The 18,197-nt window shown below is 43.6% G+C and overlaps 1 protein-coding gene across 4 annotated transcripts; it reads right to left on the bottom strand.

Annotated features, from left to right (window-relative positions):
* Positions 1-108: 108 nt before the first annotated feature.
* On the bottom strand, positions 109-16,549 carry LOC119022626 (protein phosphatase 1 regulatory subunit 12B-like). 4 transcript variants are annotated; one of them, XM_037103711.1, is made up of 8 exons: positions 15,909-16,549; positions 10,476-10,492; positions 10,259-10,388; positions 9,880-9,984; positions 9,705-9,755; positions 9,459-9,509; positions 8,048-8,119; positions 109-3,334 (listed from the first exon to the last, which is right to left on the bottom strand). In XM_037103711.1, the coding sequence occupies exons 1-7, from the start codon at positions 16,008-16,010 to the stop codon at positions 8,078-8,080; spliced, it is 498 nt and encodes a 165-aa protein (XP_036959606.1). In that variant the 5' UTR covers positions 16,011-16,549; the 3' UTR covers positions 109-3,334; positions 8,048-8,077. The 4 variants fall into 4 exon arrangements, with proteins under 4 accessions (XP_036959606.1, XP_036959607.1, XP_036959605.1 ...); XM_037103712.1 differs by having other exon boundaries at positions 8,048-8,116; XM_037103710.1 differs by lacking the exon at positions 8,048-8,119.
* Positions 16,550-18,197: the final 1,648 nt, after the last annotated feature.

The following is an 18,197-nucleotide window of genomic DNA, read 5'->3' as shown; positions in this document are numbered from 1 at the left end:
ATTCATGCATAATTCATTGATGTCACGCAGGGAGACATTTTCATTTGCTTTAACAGTTTATTAAGCAAAGTGAGTAAACCGATGTGTGTGTGTGTGTGTGTATTAAGCTCATCATCAACACGTTTCAACACAATACACTGCGTAGTTCAATACATCTACGGCACATGTAGAAAATACTGCAGCTGACATATATTTTTATTTACTCAACGTGAACAAAGAAACACTTGTGTTAAAAGCTCGCCGCCCCGCATCACATTTCCGAAAAGATTACATCAAAAGCCGGGACTTTGGTCAGCTCACACGTTAAGTGGCGAGGAGACAGATATCAAAATCATTCTAGTACGAGACACACCTGCTCATCACTTGTGACAACTGAAGGTACTTTAATGCAAATGTAAAGCTGACTCTGGCTGTTTTCACACATTGAAGATACTAAGATACATAAATAACGTACTTTTTTGATTACAATGAAATTGACAGCACTCTGTAGACTATATTCACGTGGCGGCCATTTTATAGTCAGCTCACAGTCTGCACTCCTATGTTCCAAGTCATATTTAAAAAAATTTGGAGGGAAATCTGGCCCTCTTTCAAAGTAAAACAAAATATCTGTTTGCTTCCAGTAGACAACAGCTAACTTCAGCATTCAACCACTTCCTGGCTTATATGACTGTTTGACAGTGTAACAAGAAATGATAGAAAGGGCGTACTTTTATTCCAAAATATCAATGTATATTTTTAAGCCTGGATGTGAAACTCACTGGATATTAAGATATGAAGTCAAGCAGTGATGTTAGCTAGGAAGTGGTTTAAAGCGTGTTAATGTTAGCTAAGGGGTAATCAAATCTGCTGCTTTAACTTGAAATATGGCCCGATCTTCACTTCCCAATGTCTTTTCAGTTGCTGATAAATCGGGAAGTGGTGAAATGATAACAAATAGTCAGATTCCCCCATGTTTTTTGGTTTGCAACTTGGAATGCTTCTTCAAGCTTCCAACAAATGACTGCCATGCAAATATGGTCTATTATATGCACTCCATTTAAAAAAAAAAAAACTACACGGTGGCTTTCATGGTGTTATTGTATTTCTTACCCTTAAAGAAAAAAATGTTTTTGTTTAAAACCTTTAAAAAAATTAACTAAAATCATCAACAGAATCTGAAGTTCTAACATAATTCTGTCAAAGATGTCAGTTTATTGTGTTGCTGAGGTTTTTTTTTCAAAGTTATGATGCTAACCAGCTAGCCTCGAGCCATTTTGTACCTCAAGAGGTGATTTTCGGATAGTAAACAGCACCAACACTCACCGATACTTCAGGCTTCAGTGAGCAAATGACCGCTACAATGGCTAATGGAGCTCACTAGCTAACGGCAGCTACAGTTAGCAGCAGAGGTATTAATTCTTATATATTGCACCCTTAAGTAGAGTGAACGCTTTTCTTATTGTTCAAACATTGTCTGATCCCCAAATACTGAACAATACAGTAGCACCAGTGTAGGTTATCTAATGTAAACGACCTGAAGAGCTGATAAGCTTCTTAGAGTTATGATGTATTGCAGGTCTGTAGGGTTGGACTGTATTACATGTGTGTCTAATAAACTGGCAACTCAACAAGTCATTAAATTAATTGTGGCAATATCATATGCACAACAGAGTTATGTCAAAATGCACTGTATCATGGAGAGGAACAGTTTATCCCTTGAAAACTCCGGATTGTGCTTGATATTTAAGATTGCACAATATTACGGAGACTAAAATGTCAGCAGTGATTTCACAGCGTGTGTCTTGATTTTGGTATTTGTTTTTTTTTTTCATCACCTAACAAGACGAGAGAGATGGCCAAAAGGTCAACCACAACAACCGGCGCGTTTCTTTCGAAAAAGGTACTAAAACAAAGTACAAAGATTAAAACTAAGAAATGCATAAATAAATAAATATATCTCTGTTACAACACAAAACACAGAACATACTCACTCTCTCTCTCTCTCTCTCTCTCTCTCTCTCTCTCTCTCGCACACACTCCTATGTGTAGCTATCCTGCTGTTTGAAGCCGAGCCATTGGATTACAGAAAAAAAAAATGAAGGACGAGCAAAACGAAAAGGGACAGAACTGATGAACAGAATCTGGCAAAAGCTAAATCATGTTATAATGCGCTGCTAGTGATGAAAGATCTGCGACGTCCGCTCTAAACAAAGTGCATACAGCCAGTGCTCTGCCTTTCAGTGCTAACATACAGTCCTCTCCAAATACCGAATACAGCGTGGACGTTACTCTGAACATGATCCAAAAGAAATAAATGCGACTGAAATGTCACCTGAAATGTTGTACAGATCTGCTGCTGTGATGAAAACTGTATGAATATATTCCAGGGCCCTGAAACTTCGATACTTGAACCATAAAAACTCTCAGAAAACATCAATATTGTCTCTATGAGATGTTTCTGAAAGGGAGGTCGAGTTCATGGTTATAAAATTTGAATTAAAGTGGAGCTGAGGGGGGTGAGCAGGCACAGCTGAGTGACAAACCTGAGTTAGTTGATAAGCCAAAACATGCATCTTATTATCTGGAGTAAAAATTTGGAAATGATGTATTATGTATATATATATATATATATATATATGAAAAACGTCTGGAGATTGTTTTAATACATTCCTTGTCTGGAAAAAACATCCAGTGAGTTGCATCTTACAGCTGTGCTGGCTTCAGTGGTCGAACACTCGGATGCCTCGGTGGATTTATATTCTAGTTAATGCTTCTGGAACCACAGCATCTTGGCTGGGTCTCGTTTTTTACTTGGTACGGTCACGTATTATGATTAAAAATTCAGATTATTCAAATGTATCTGCCAGTTCGGCGTGGGGGGAAAAAATAGCATGGTTAAATGATGATGAATAATTGGCTTCTCGCTTTCGCAATTAAGACAACATTAAAGTACTTTTCAGTGGTGCGCAAACAAACGTGACGTCTCAATGTGACGTGTGAGTAGTATAATATCAGACATTCATGCAAACCCCTGGATTTGTTTGAACTGGTTGTTCAAACAGTACAACTGGTCCCTGTTTGGTTGATGTGAAGTAAAGTTATGTCTTTTTTTTTTTTTACAAATCTAACAAAGTCCCAACCATTAATTTACTTCCATAACTGGGAGAGGAGCCACAACTTGGGACATTGTGGATAATTACTCTGCCGTATCGCATCAAGGCCGGAGTGTCCACAGACAGAACAGGAGTGTCAGACATCGCTGTTTTCATTTGGACAGTTTGCTGATGACCCGGATGAGAGCCCCGTTCTCATCCTTCAGCCTCTGGTTGTCTGACTTCAGCTCTGTTAAGATCTGGGACGGCAGAAGGGAAAAAGACAGTATATTAGAAGATTACAACGTCATCACATTTATATACACTCAGTGAGATGTATGTGAAAGCTTCAGGTGGTACAGTGACTCAGTTCACCATCAGGACTATCCACTGTAATGATGAATAGCCTCATCCACCACTAACAACACGCGGCCTAATAGCTATTCTGCGGTGAAGTTTGAGGGCTGAGTTTTGAGGACATGCTTCACGAGGACTCGCTCATGCAGGTGAGGGGTGAAAATATGTTTTTTGTGTTTTTTTGTTCGAAAAAAGTGAAGCATGGAGTGAAAGTCAAACAGAGAGACGCAGAGAGAGGGTCAATACTCCAAATCTAGGTCATTGGTCTCACGAGGAGCAATGACTAAAAATAACCACCCTCTCTGCCAAAGTATTTCCCCTCTATTAGAGACAAACAATAACTCTCTGCTCTAGCTGCGGCACAATGAAGACAAACTGGTGAATGAGCACATGGCATCAGTTTGTTCAGAACCTGTGGCAGATCACCTGTTTGCCTGTAATATTTTCTTTTTATAGGTTACCCTTCTCTTTTCATCCCTGCTATCGGCAGTGCAGTTTAAGAAGGAATGGCTCAACATTTAAATCTCCTTATTCACTTTATTGCCCAGAGTTAGGTGAAGGAGATCCACACCACTTGTGTATTGGCAGCTGGTTAGCTTAGCTTCGCACAGACTGTAAACAAGACCATTTAGACTGGAAACAAGCCTGGCTCTGTATAAAGATAAAAAAAATCTGCCACCAAACACTTTGAAGGCTCACAAACCAACACAGTAAAGGTTTGCTGGGTTTTTGTGATGAAAGAAGGCCAGCTCATTGTTAGGTGCAGTCACTTCCTCACTTGGTTACCAAAGTTGTCATGTTTGTTTTCTTTCTCAAAGGTGCAATATATCAAAATGATTTACATTAAATGTTCAAAAATCAACTAAAACTAAAATCATCAAAAGTGTGTGAAGATTTTTGATGTTATGTCAAAGTGTATGTATTATGTTGCAGAAATATCCAATAAAGTTAGCATGCTAACCAGCTAGCCCCAGCCCGTCCAGTCTCATGATACTACTTGTATCTCAAGAAGTGATAGTTCTGTAGCATAGCTGAGGCCTCTGGAGGTGGGCTTAACAACTAGCCAAGCTAATGAGCTAACATCAGCTACCGTTAGCAGCCGATAGTAGTTACTCTGGCGATATGCTGCCCCTGATTTGTTAGGAGTGTAAATTTGACAGGTGGCTGATTCTTGCATATTGCGCCTACAACGGAATGAAAAAATGAAGTTCACCATGTTAATTAGAGTTGTCGGTAGGCAGATGTTTTGACCTCTGACAGCACCAGCTGAGCTGTTTCTCTTCTTTTTCTCAGTTACTTTCTTCAGCGGCCAAAATCTTATATCAACTTTAGAGGGGCCAACTACATGAAATGTTCTCAAGAGCGAGTCCTGAGGGGGAAAACCACATGTAGTGCTGTAACTCTGTTAGCTCCTGCCAGCTAAGGAAAACTTCAGCGCTTCACTTTCCAACTTCTTTCACTGACTCAGATTCAAACAGCTGCAAACACTAACCACCAGCTAACATGAACTGTGACCTGTAAGTCAGTGCAGACAAAAAAAATTCTCTCTTTCTTTATTTTATTTATTGTATTCAGTCAGAGAGGTAGGTGCATGTCAAATACATCTTTTCTTTGACTACTGTCTGGAGGCCGGCCACCACCGACAGACTCAGATTCCCAGACACATACTGCACATTCATGATGTGTCACTGCTGAGGGCTTTAAGGGCACAAGGTGCAATGTGCTTTTATTGGGGGTTATTATTATTATTGAGATAACATAGTTGTAATTACAGTGGGCTTGTGTCCTTCATGATAATCTAGATTAACCATTTCCTAACTTAAGCTTCAAGAGTGTATAGACACCAGGGCGGTATCAGTCTTCTTTTCTCAATCTCAGCAAAGATGCAAGTAAGCTCCAGAAATGTCAAACTATACATCTAAATAAACATAATCGTCTGTTTTTGTCTCCGACAGGGTTGGTGAACCAAAAAACGCGCAGACACATAATCTGTCACATATGTGAGCTCACATCTCACATCATTTGCACAGGACTAATGATCTCGCACATTTCATTTCCTTCCGAGGACCGTCTCCCTGGCAAACACATTTGCATTGATTACACAGCACATTAGACAGGGCCCACATATATTTGACTGTTGCGAAAAATCAATATGGGCCGCAAATGTGTTTATCCTTCGCGATGCAGACTGCCGCTTTAAGTTGTTCGATGGACGTGACTGGAGAAGAGAAACAACAACTCAACTAACGAGAGAGGAGCGTTGATGTGTGGTGTGGAGCCCCATGCAACTCCAGTGTGGCTAAAAATACACTTCAAAGGAGGCCTGAGAAATGTTCAGGAAGGAGGTAGGAGGGTGGGGGGGGGCGGGGTGTCAGCAGGGTTGCCCTCAGATGGCCATAAAGAAGATTGGGTGAGAGAGAGGGTGCAGAGGATAGATGCATTGCAGTGTGGAGGGTGAGGGATGGGGGGGTAGTGAGGAATCGGGGGGGGTGCAGGACCTGCCTGAGAGGAGGAACGCAGCAGAGGACGAGGGGAGCTGTAGAGGCACCAGAAGGACAGAGGAGCGTTCAGAAGTTATGTGGCTGAGAAGGAGCGGGGGAGGAAGAAGAAGGGTGGGGGGGGGAGAAAGGAGGACGGATGACGTCAGAGGATCAGAGGTCCTCCGTCTCCGGCATGGAGGCCGTCTCGGAGAGGCGGGCGAGGACGCGCAGCATGGCTCTATTCTCAGCCAGGAGACACTCGTTCACCCTCCGCAAGCTCTGGACCTGAGCCAGAGCAGGGAAAGCCTGCACAGAGGAGGAGAGAGAGAGATACAGCGAAGGGGGGGAGACAGAGAAGAGAGAGAGAGCGTGCAGGGAGGCAGGCCGTGTGCAGAGAGAAAAGACTCACAAAGAGGCTGAGTACAAATCCACTCACACAGACGTGCACCCACACACCCAACAGACTGACAGACAGACAGACAAATAGGGAAAGACAACCAGATCTGAGGGACAAATCAGGAAAAACTTATATAAGCAGATATTTACACAACAGGGAGATTTGGGAGAAGAAACAGCAAAAGCCGCAATGAGCAAACTAAAATCACGAAAGCTGCTTCTTCCTTTGGTTTGTGCGCATCGGACTGCATACGGTAGGTTTTTTTTTTTTTTGTGCACAGCTTTTCAAAAGGAAATGGAGGTAAAATTCAGTCCAAAATTCTCTCCCAAAAAATTTCACACTTCTATGAGAGTGTAAAAAGTCCATTATAAGTCAAAGAAAGAGAAATAATTATTTTTCCCCTCCTTCTTGGCCTGACTTTATGAGGTTAACCTCAGTGTGGTTCAAGAGAAACATCTGTGGTTTGTCACGATTCCTGAGGGTAAACCACAGGAAACACACACACACGCACACGCACGCACGCACGCACACGCACACACACACACACACACACACACACACACACACACACACACACACACACTCTCAGGGCACTTGTAGTGTCTCAGGCTATCCGAACACGAGCTTGCAGACAGTGTGGCCAAGGATGAGGTTTAAGGAGGGCATCCAGCTGCTTCTTACAACACCATAACACGTTTATTAAAGCAGTTTAAAGCAAGTCAGTGTTTGGGACTCAACAGTTCATGCATATAATGTTCTCTTGGTATTATAATAAAACCGTTCAGTTTCTGGAGACGTGCCCTTGGCGAGAGGGGATAAAAGGACGGAGTGGGGAGGGAATGCATAATGACTGTCCTTTATTACATCCTCATAATACTGAGCTCTTTGATATTAAATTAGATCTGACCACGCTACCCAGTCCTGCAGATAATTCCGCGAAGTTGCTGTTAATTAGGTTTCAGAGGCTGCTGAGAATTGTTCAGCTTTTCTCTAGGAAATGTAAGACCCTACAAAGTAATCTCACACGATTTCACTGGGGCAAAGAAGGACAGACAGTGCGACTGATGTGAAACACCTGAAACCCAGAACTGCAGTGTCAGCAGGTTCAGACGTGAGGAGGTTGTCTCAGGCCAACCTGCACCCCTAAGCCGGAGATGAAGACGAGTCAATGTGCACCATCCAAAAGAGAGGAGTGAGGTAGCTTTTGATATGTTGAGACTTCTGTCACCTGCAGACTGTCACAACTGCAGTTTTTATTTATAGCTGCTCTTATAAAACAGCTGCCGCAGCAGCAGCCGTTGTCACACTAACAGTGGTGAGAAATCACAACAGCTGTTACTCTGTTTTCCTGCAGAAAAAGACAACTCTCACATCAGCGTGTTGCAGGCTGCTATGTTTCCTTTCCAGCAGATGGCACAGGTTGGCACTGATTGGACAATACCTGAACAGTTCCCCCCCGTGTGGAGAATCTTTACCTCGCTAAATGTGACTAAAAGTGACTTTGTGAGTGAGTGACAAGCCAGCTTTTTGGTGTGCTTTACATCTAAAGAAAATATAAAAAAAAGAAAAGATTGTGCGCCTGTCGAACATTTACAATACAAAGTACTCAGAGCCTAGCTTATATATATATATATATGTGTGTCCACACGTGTAAACATGCCCGCGGCTCTGACAGAGCAGAGTCATGTGAGGTGACAGGCAGGTGTCAATCACTCCTCTGCATCATTGCGACCACTCACCATCCCCCCTCCCCCTGAGACAGCCTGCTCTCAGGGCTGGTACCCACAGCGGAACCGCAGTGGGGCGTCCTGCTGAGGGAACCATGACAACATGGAGGTCAAACATCTTCTGCTGAGATGTGTCCTAAATATAATATCTCTTCTCAGATAGGAGCCATGATTCTATTTATCTAAAGTATAGTAAGTTAATATAAGATTTGCTGGGTTTCCATCCTAATGAAGCGTGCATGTGAACTGGAATTCCGAGCGGATCAGCGAAAAGGAAAAAAATGAGAATTAACGTGGGCCTCCATTCGCTGCTGTTGCACGATTATCAGGAGTTTGTTCGATGGGGGTAAAAGGCTGATGGCGCCAATTTTCCAGTCGGGTACCATTATTACTTATTATAATCTAAACCTCATTAGTTTAGCAGAACGCTACAAAACTGTTTTGCTGTGAGACTCCGGAAACGTTTTATATATAAAACTACAAAACTTCTTCCAACTCTCCAACCGCATGGGGGGAAGTAGATGATGTCCAAATTTTCAATTTTGGGTGAACTTTTCCTTTAAGCATTTTGCTCATAGCTACGAACAAATCCGATGTTTTCGTCGATTCTCATCGATTCAGCACATTGGAAGTTTCGGTCACATGATATATTCACTGAGACTGTTTCCACGGCATCGAGCCAAGTGTAAAAACATTTTCTGTACTGTTCGAGATGTTGCAAAAAACCACGGATCCTATTTCCGATCGTTTTTTCTTTTAAGCCCAAATTGAAAAATGTGTGTATAAGCTGGCCGATGGACACCAGCCTCATGTCGCTGTCATTTGCTATAAAAAAAATCTAATTAGAATCTCAGTGTGTAATTTGCGACCGCACACATACAGCGTACGCAGGTCGCGTCTACTCAGGCCTGAAATCTCTCCGCTGCTCTGCCCTGTGTCTCTTTGTGCAGCAGAATACACACAGCGCGGTGCAGGAATGTCTCACAAAAGCAGGTCTTTTTGGTCTTGGACGGGGTTTTCGGTATTCAGCTGGAACTAGGTCACAATGTTCACCCCGACAGTGGGATAAGTGAAGCAGGAGAGCAGCAGCGCAGGCTCCTCCTCGGCCTGGCAGGAAGTGGCCCGGCAGAACACTGTGGGTAATGAGCCCGGAGCATTAACCTTCCCCTCTCCTTGACTCTGGGCCCACCTGTCCAACCACAAAAACCCTGCAGTGTGTTATATGTGTGTGTGTGTGTGTGTGTTTTGCTCCGTAAAAAAACACTTTAGGCGTGCTTGATTTAGCATGGGCGAGGGAGGCCTGCACCCTCCAGCACTGTTAGTGTTGTTAAAACGCTGGGGACAAAAACATCACTGAGATTAATGACACGTGAGTTACATCACAGACTGAATGTGCCAGCAGTTCCAGGGTGCATGCACTGACCTTTATCTCCTCCTCCATGTTTGACACTCTTTTCTCAAGAGCTTGTTTTTCCTGTAAATAAAGAGGAAATGAGTGAGAAAAGAAAATGCGCCTAAGGGGTGGAAGAGCGAAAAAGCCAGCTAGTTCGCACTAGACAGGAAAATTACAAAGGGGGAAAGACCAAGAAAAAACAAACATGGACGCTCATCCGTCTTGATAGTGCAGAGAGATCAAATGAAATGCCAAAAAAGTTGCGGGGACACTTACCCTTTTCTCCATATCGAGCGCCGTGGATCTCTCTGATATTCTGTCGTGCCTCTGGAAGTGAGAAAATTTTGTTATGTTATTGTCAAATTCTCAAGAATTACATATATTATTTAACATGATTAGTAATCAGCCATGAACTTCTTGGGCAGCTACTTCGTTTTTTTTTTTTCTCTACCTGGGTGACTTTCTCCAGCTGGGAACGGATCTTGACCAGTTCCTGCTTGCTGTCCTGCAGCCTGGACTTGAGCCTCTCGTTCTCATGCAAGGCCTCTGCGTACATCTGAAGAAGCGAGCGAAAAGAAGATTAAGGACGAGAGCCTTCATTCCAGAGATTCTGCTCTTTTCGCGTGCCAGGACTTGATAAGAAGAGGTTTTCATACTGTTTATTCTCATAAAGTCCAGATAAATCTCCCATCCGCCTCGCGCCCCTTCTCGTTGGAATGTTACAAAAATAGATGCGTGTGATCGGTGATCCTCGGTTTTCTGCACCGCACGAATCGCTCCAGCAGGATCGCGCTTGTTTTTTTTTTTCGGACAAAGGTTAGAGCGCCTACCTTCTTGTAGTCTTTAGCGGTGGAGTCTTGCTCCTGTCGGTTCAGAGCGGCGAGCCTCGTCTCTCTCCTCGTGTACGAGCCGGTGCGGCCCACGGGTTTGTCCGTGGCGCTCTCCCCACTCGAGTCGTACCTGAAAGTAACATATTCAGTAAACACTGCTACTTTATTAACACATTATCTGTAATATTAGAGGAGATTAAAAAACAACGCTCCTTACCTTGACAGTCTTTCATGCTGAAAAAAACAAGGAAGAAATCATGTCAGTTGGATCACTCAGCACCACCACAGCATGGGAACAACACAGTGTGAAAAGAAATGCTCCGTCGCTGTTAGATCCAGATTTATTTGTTTGATAAGAGCAAACAGAGGGCCTGGCGAGTGAAGTATCTTCCCGGTTTGAGAAAAACAGAGAACAAAATACTTCCAAGTGAATTATCGCAGCGTGCCCAGAAGAAGCCGGAGTCCCAGAGGGAAGAAGTGCACGCAGAAGTGAGATATAATTCACCCCAACACTGCACCGACAGGGTTCACGCGGGTCAAACCTCCCTGGTGAGCCCGGTTAATCTTTTAGAACAGGCGGCTGCCACGCAAATGCCTGCGGCGTAAAGATGACATCATGACATCAGAAGCTATGAGTATCTCCCGTGTGAAGGGTCAACATCTGACCTCAGACGACAGACCGATAGCAGACTGTCCCGGCAGGTTTTTGCTATGACTAGTCTGGTGCACGTGGCTGCCAAGTTGTGTTCACTTACTGAATTTGCTTTCCATTGCCCTCATGGAGACCAAGTACTGTGCTGCATGCAGAGGGGTTGTTTATGTTTTTTTTCTCTCTCTCCTCTTCTCCTCTCTATACCTTAAAGTTGTGCCTGTTATTAAAGGGTAACACCAATTTTACACATGTGGGTGTGTAGACAAGTCTTGGGGAGCAGTAGCTTGTGTACAAATGGTAAAAAGAGCCTTTTGTTGCACCAGGAGAAACTGCATGTAGTCTCATAAATTACCTCCAGTGATGTCATTCTGTGACTAAGCTGCACTGTGGGTAATAGGTGCCAGCTTTTTAAAAAAGAATATCCAATTCTGCTGTCATTTTTTCATAGGTCCTAACAGAAGCTGCTCTCTCCCACAGAAAACACTGCTCCTGAAACGCCTCATCAGTGTTCTCATCTTTAATGCCATGACTTTGTGACATCACACTACATCACGGTGTCACACATTTACATAATTTTTATGGCTAGCCAATAGTTTGGCAGATAGGAAATGATTTAGCACAGGTGCTTTGTTGTTGTGATAGGTGCTGGGCCAGGCATGATTGAGCTGACCAATCAGAGGAGACTGGGCTAAAACAAACAGTATGAGAAAACTGATGTGTTTTTTGATGTGTCCTTTAAAGGAGTGCAGTACTAGACAAGTGGACTACTTTCCAAAGCCTGGCACCTACATTACCCACCATGCGACTTAGATTATATGCAGCTTCCTCTGGGGCCACAAAAAGCCTTTAGACTACTTTTATCACATAAGTGCCGACAAAGACCTGTGGCGAAGCCTTAATGTGTAAAATTGGTGAACTTACCCTTTAATTATCACATAACTTATGTGTCTACTGAGCCTATAGATAGCTCAGTGCCGTCAGCTGATAAAAGCAACACGTGAGAGGGAGAGAACTGGAAGTGAGTCAGAGAAGCCAGACTTCCCCGTGAATATCTGCTGCCGTCCTGTAACCTTTACTCATAATTTCGAAGATTTGAAGCCGATGACTTGCCAGGGAAAGAGGGGCTCTTTGCACCTCTGCTTGGGAACGCTTTGCAATAAACACCTTGTGTGGTGGTCCGAGCCATCCGAGCCAAGAAGCAGATGCAGCATCTGAAGCTTTATACGAGGAAAAGTTTATGTCAAAAAGGAACCGGAGCACACTGTTATTCCTGAGCTCACATTTGGCTGGTCGGGGGATATTTCATGCAGCGTCAAAGGAGCTATTCCTCAGCAAGTGTTTACATAACTGAGCCAGCGCTGCCTGTCCTTATGTGGTCATGTGCTTAAGCAGAGCCATCCAGGAAAAAACAGACCTCCGTGACCTCAGATCATGAAAAAAAGGGCCAAGGATGGAGCCAAGAGGAGCTCTCACTCAATCCCATTTTCTCGGAGGAGATTCCTCGATCGAATCCGGTGTACAGTAAATTCATTAATCAGCGGGGATGATTGGCCCCCCTCCTGGTTTTATGAATAAATCATCCTGCAGCCTGCTTTCGGGGAAATTAAATGTTACACAGCCCTTTTGCTAAAACTCTTTCAAGATTAGAAGTTCCTGTACGCAAACCTATTTCACACTAAAGGATTAACAAATTGGTGAAATGAGTTTTCTTTTTTAAATAAAACCTTCATTTCAGTGAAACCTTCAGTTGGCCTGGCGGGATGAGCGTGTGTGTGCGTGTGTGTGTCTGCATCATGAAACTTTTTTTAAAGACAGAAACTGGATCATTTTTGCAGTTCTTCCACCGATGGCAGCTGCACTAATTTGATTCCCTTGTTAGGACAAACAGAGGGAGTCAGAAGTAGCACATGTAGTTCGGCAAATTATGTGAGGCTGAGCGGCTGCAGGAGGACACAATTAACTCAAGGGGGGTGGGAGAGAAAACAACAGGGTGTCACACTGATGGAAACTGCCTCCAAACGGGTGCATGCTTGAACCACAGGCGCTCTGTAAACACGACTGCCTTCAGCTCAGCTGTGCTCTGCCAGGACCAACATCGTGCACACCGGGGGGCGAGGGCAGGGGTGCGCATGAGCTCACTGCTACACTTGCAGAGATAATAATGCTGCAACAATCTGCAAGAGCTGGACGAGGACTCTTCTTCACCTTTTTCCTCTCACCTCTTTCACTTTCCCCCACATCCTGTCACAGCGTCGGTCCGTCAGAGGTGACCAGAGTATGCAGCTGGAAAATCTGAGCTGCGTACACACACACACACACACACACACACACACACACACACACACACTCTCTCTCTTCACCCCACCACTGGGACTAACACAGCACACACCACCATAAAAGACGTTTTTCTTCAACACTCACTCACCTTTTTCTCACTCACTCCTCCTCCTCCTCCTCTGTTAACTCTTTACAGAACATCCAAGCCCCTTTTTCTAGCGACCGAGAGCATCTTCGACAAAGTATCGTACATTATTAGATTTTGACACAGCAAAGCGTAGGTAGCGTTGAGGCAGAGCTTGTTTTGATCACTTTATATACAGTTAGTTTAGGCCAGTGAGGGGTCAGGCCTCCTCCGAAGGGTCGTGAGATGATAGGCAGGGTTTGAAAAGGGAGAAAAAACACGCACATTTATTTTCTTTCTTGACTTTTATGAAATATTCTTCTAGAGGGTGAATATTTTGTTGGTGGAACTGCAAACAACTCTCAATTCTCACACCAAAACAGATCGGAATTACTGACCTCACGCGTGGTAGTGTGTTATATTTACTAAGTCTGTCTTTTGAGTAAAAGGTCAATTTGAAAAGTAAGTGATACCTATAGCGGCCAAATAAATGTAGGGGAGCACAGAGCACTAAGTTTCCCTAAAAACTGATGTGGAGCAGAAGTCACAAGTTGCTCAAAGTGGAAAAACTGCCTCAAATTAAAGGAAAAGTTCACACATTAGGAAGATATTTGGTCTATATCTCTTGATGCTGATGCCAAGTCTGCAGAACAATTTTCTTGAGGTTCACAGAACAGTGCCGTAAAATTCTTCTAAGCAACTGAATAGATGGGGACTCATTTCAAAACGTAAAAAAAAGAAAAAAAAAACACAAGATGGCTCTAAACAGTTTTTCCGGCAAAGCCCCATGATCCCAAATTGATTTTAAAACATCTTATTTATACCCTTTTTAAAGACATTTTTTGGGTGGACTTATCCTTTAAATACAGCACTCCAGCAAATGTCTTCAGTTACATTCCGGCGCTACAAAACATCTGCAGAATGATGCGTGTCATCCAATAATGTAAATGTGTTTCTGTTTACACGTCTTCCTGTTGCTCACAGCTGTAACACACATTGCATTGTGCTAAGGAGCGCTGTGGTTCTCATCACATTCTGGCAAGTGCTAAAAATACTGCATCAATCCGATTCCACCCCCCACCCCAACCCCCCTCCTGCAGCGCATTCTCACTCCCATGAAAACTCAATTCAGACTGAGCTGACATCATGGAAAAAAATGTGAAAATGAATGCCCAACTTTCATCACGGATACAGCAGAAAAAGGGGAGAAAAGCAGGAAAATGACGGCATCCACCGCTCAATAGTGTGCGGTCTCTGCAGAGACAGATTCAATGTCAATGTCATTTTTTCTTTCTGTCCCTTTGAACGTGGCTGTCACTCAGGGCACAGCTCTGGCTGGTGCGCTGACATAAACACAACAGTCAAACAACGCCCATGAGAATAAGCCACTTAGACAGAGAAAAAAAAAAAATAACAGGAAATTACAGAAGGAATGTTTCAATCCAAAAAAGTATTTTCCAGAATATGTGGTCAGACTCTCAGAGCCTCAGAGCCAATACCACCCCCCTTCTCTCTCTCTCTCTCTCTCTCTCTCTCTCACAGGCCAGCAAATGAGCTGAAACGATTGGTTCACAAGTTATTTAATCATAAATCTCGTTTACGGGGATCAAGAGCGGCTGATTGTACTGTAAATACAGATAATGGCTCAGAAATGAGGAAATAACTCGTTATCCTGTCAAACAATATTTGCTTGTTTAACACGCGCTTGCGAAGACTCGTCCAATTACGTACTTACTTTACAAGGCCTGCAAGAACAATCTTTTTTCATCAGCTATATGCCAGTTATAGTCTTTCCTAAATAGTTTATAATGACAATTTAATGATTATAGTTAATTAAAGTTTAGTTAATAGTTTTTTCACTGTCAACAAACAGAAATTTATTCAGCGATAGTTCAGTTTTATAATCGTCAGCTGCAACTTTCTAACGGCCATCCTGTGAAGTCTGTGGATGAACTACACATTATTAATAACTCATTTATTGTAAACATGAGTTGCAACTTTTCAACAATCATGGCTTAATAAATAGTTCAGGAAGCATTTTATTGTTGGTTAACGATGAAGTAACTATAAATAAAGGTTAATTAACCATACATTTTCTGTTTATTAATGATGGCTATCATACACTGTTACTGTTCTGTCAAAAAAAAACGTTTTTTCTCCTATAATGTTCGGGTTTAAAATGTCAAAAATCCAAATCTATTAAGTTTATTGTCATATATGGCACAGAGAAGTAGCCATTCATGTCATTTGAGAGGCTCAATTTACAGAATATTTGTTTGTTTTTTTCTTGAAAATGTTTAATTCCCAGACCTATCAGTGGTCTTAACTCTACTTCACTCTGATTTCATGCTGCAGATGTTAGGGTGCCTTTGAAAATTGACACTGAATCCTGGAAAGTTAATCCTATTCTGGATCAATCACAAACACCTAAGAGTTAAGATGCTTTCCTTAAGTTTCTTTAACTTTGGATTAATATAATACCAAGTCAGTCAGCACTGTTCATGGATATATGTGAGACACATGAGACTCAGACACAGCTCTCCTGTTGAGTCGGTGCAATCACAAAGTTTAAAATCAACAAAAGCTTCCGGTCTTACTCTGTAGTTTTTGTCTGTAGGGGACGGAGAGGACGGTGGTGACTCAGTCAGTGACTTCCTGGTGCGAGTCAGGTCCTTGGTGCGTGGGTAGTAGGATGACATCTCCCCCCTCTATCCTTTGGCTGGCAGGTCAGCGTCTACTGTAACATTCAGCGAGGCCGCCGGCAGATAACAGCTGCACAGACTGCACAGATTCCCTCAAGCAGCAGTGACGCAGATGCCCATGACTGCAATCCCGGGGAATCCTCAGCAACAGGTGTGTGTGGGTGTGTGTGTGTGTGTGTGTGTGTGTTTGTGTCTGTGTGTGTGTGTGTGTGTGCATGTGCGTGTGTGTGTGTATAATGTATGTGTGTTTGAGTCCTCACACTCCCATTGAGCTGGAGAAGAGCTGCTGCTAAAGTTTGGAAGGATTTCAGATGTGCGGTCACGCCTTCTTCAAAGCTCAAGCAGTGGAGAAATAATCAGTTAAAAAATTCAAAGGACAACAAACAGGCTGAGAAAAAAAAAAAACTACTCTGGAACTAATAAAACCAACAAATTATCGTCCCTCTGTAAACACCGAGCTCCCTGATGAAATGTGGAAAAGTCCGAAAGGCAGCAGCCAAGAGAGAAAAGTTTGTTCCCTATGCTGCTTCTTCCAATGTTTCCCAAAGTTATACTCTCCATCTCCCTCCCTCCCTTCGCTTTCTCTCCCCTCCTTCTCCTTTCACTGCTTGGTTGCCCTCCCAGCAGTCCCTCCACCCCCTCCACCTCCTCCACCCCCGCCCCACCACCGCTCGCTTCTCCCTGCTGTCTTCGGCTCTGGCAGCCTGCCAGAGGCTCTGCTATGGCAGGACTCGGCACTGAGGGCTAAAATTGTCCACTGATGTGGACGAGGATAAGGGGGAGGTGGAGCACAAAGCCAGAGTCATGATGGGGGTGGGGGTGGTGGTGCAGGGGTGGTGGGGGGGAGCTACAGCAGTTCGTGTCCTGGAAGGTCAACACACATTATTACCTGAGGAGCCATCAACAACCGAGAGGTGTCAAGTGGCTCGGCACACAGCACAGTGTGATCGAGAGGAGATGCTGTTGGCGGAAGTTTTACACGGTGTTAACACGTTTCCTCTCGGTCAAATATGTCTGATCTTTTTTAGATTTTAGTCCTGCAGTGCTCACGAACCACTTGTGATTTTGTTTTTCCAGCCCCTCTCTGGTTGCCTCGTTGAATCAGTGGAAATGCGATGTTTTTCTTCCATCTGTCTTCCAGTCGGTGGGTCACCCAGTGATCACCTCCACTGAGAAGGTTAGGATTTTGGTCCAGTTTGTTGGTTTGATTTTCAGCAAGATTACAGAAAAAAAAAAAGAAAAGAAAAAAAACGAGTGGGGCGGATGCACTTTGCCAAGTGTGATAAATGCAACACATCTCACAGTCTGATAGATGGCAGGAAGGGTCAGTTGTGACGAATATACAAGCAATTGCAGGAATCGGTGTTTCAAAACATGCTGTTGGACACAGATGATCTGCTGATGTGAGGCGTTTACAGATCCAGTCTTAAGTCTCCTGAAGCAGGAGCGGAGCAGCCCTGATAGAACCAAACAAGTTTGATATTTAGGATTTAAAATCTGGAGGTTTACATCTGTGCTCTCCAATCCGAACTACAATAACCAACAGGGATCCTGGAGCAGCTGACGGTGCTGCCAGGCAACGGTAAACATTCGATCCCTTGAGGCTAACGTTAGCTAGCATAGTACTGTTGACTCTCACCTCAATTTCTCACTGAACACCAGAAAGGCATTGACCATGTCTTCCCTTCCAACCCAACTCATCTAACCTACTGCTTTTGTTTGTTTCTACATGCAACACATTCCCACTGCAAGTCATTGTTCAGTGCTAATCTTTATTTTGTTTACGTCTGCTTCCCCATGAGATCACGTGAGCAGGATCAGGAACAAACCTGTCAAATCTGAAGTAGACTGATGAACGGTTCAGATCCAGCCTCCATAAAACAAAAACTTCAAGCTTCACCAGAACTATACCATAACGGCATCATGCTGACTGACACGTTTAACTCCCTGCAACCCCCCTTCCCCCCACTGTTTCCCCCGCAGTCGGCAGGAACGGCCTCATCTTCCTTTTCACAGCGAGGTTCACATCGCCTCACATCTCCTGAACTCACTTGCTCATCCTTGCTCGGGGGCAAAATGATTGAAGAAAAGAAAGGACTGAAAAGAATTACACACACAAAGAAAAAGCAGAGGGAGAAACAAATAGCAACACGGACAGAATATATAAAACAGGAATGACTTGAT

The sequence above is a fragment of the Acanthopagrus latus genome, chromosome 7 (genome assembly GCF_904848185.1).
Source record: "Acanthopagrus latus isolate v.2019 chromosome 7, fAcaLat1.1, whole genome shotgun sequence".
Taxonomy (NCBI): domain Eukaryota; kingdom Metazoa; phylum Chordata; class Actinopteri; order Spariformes; family Sparidae; genus Acanthopagrus; species Acanthopagrus latus.
The sequence above is the reverse complement of the archived record's forward strand: the minus strand, read 5'-3'. Positions and strand labels throughout refer to the sequence as shown.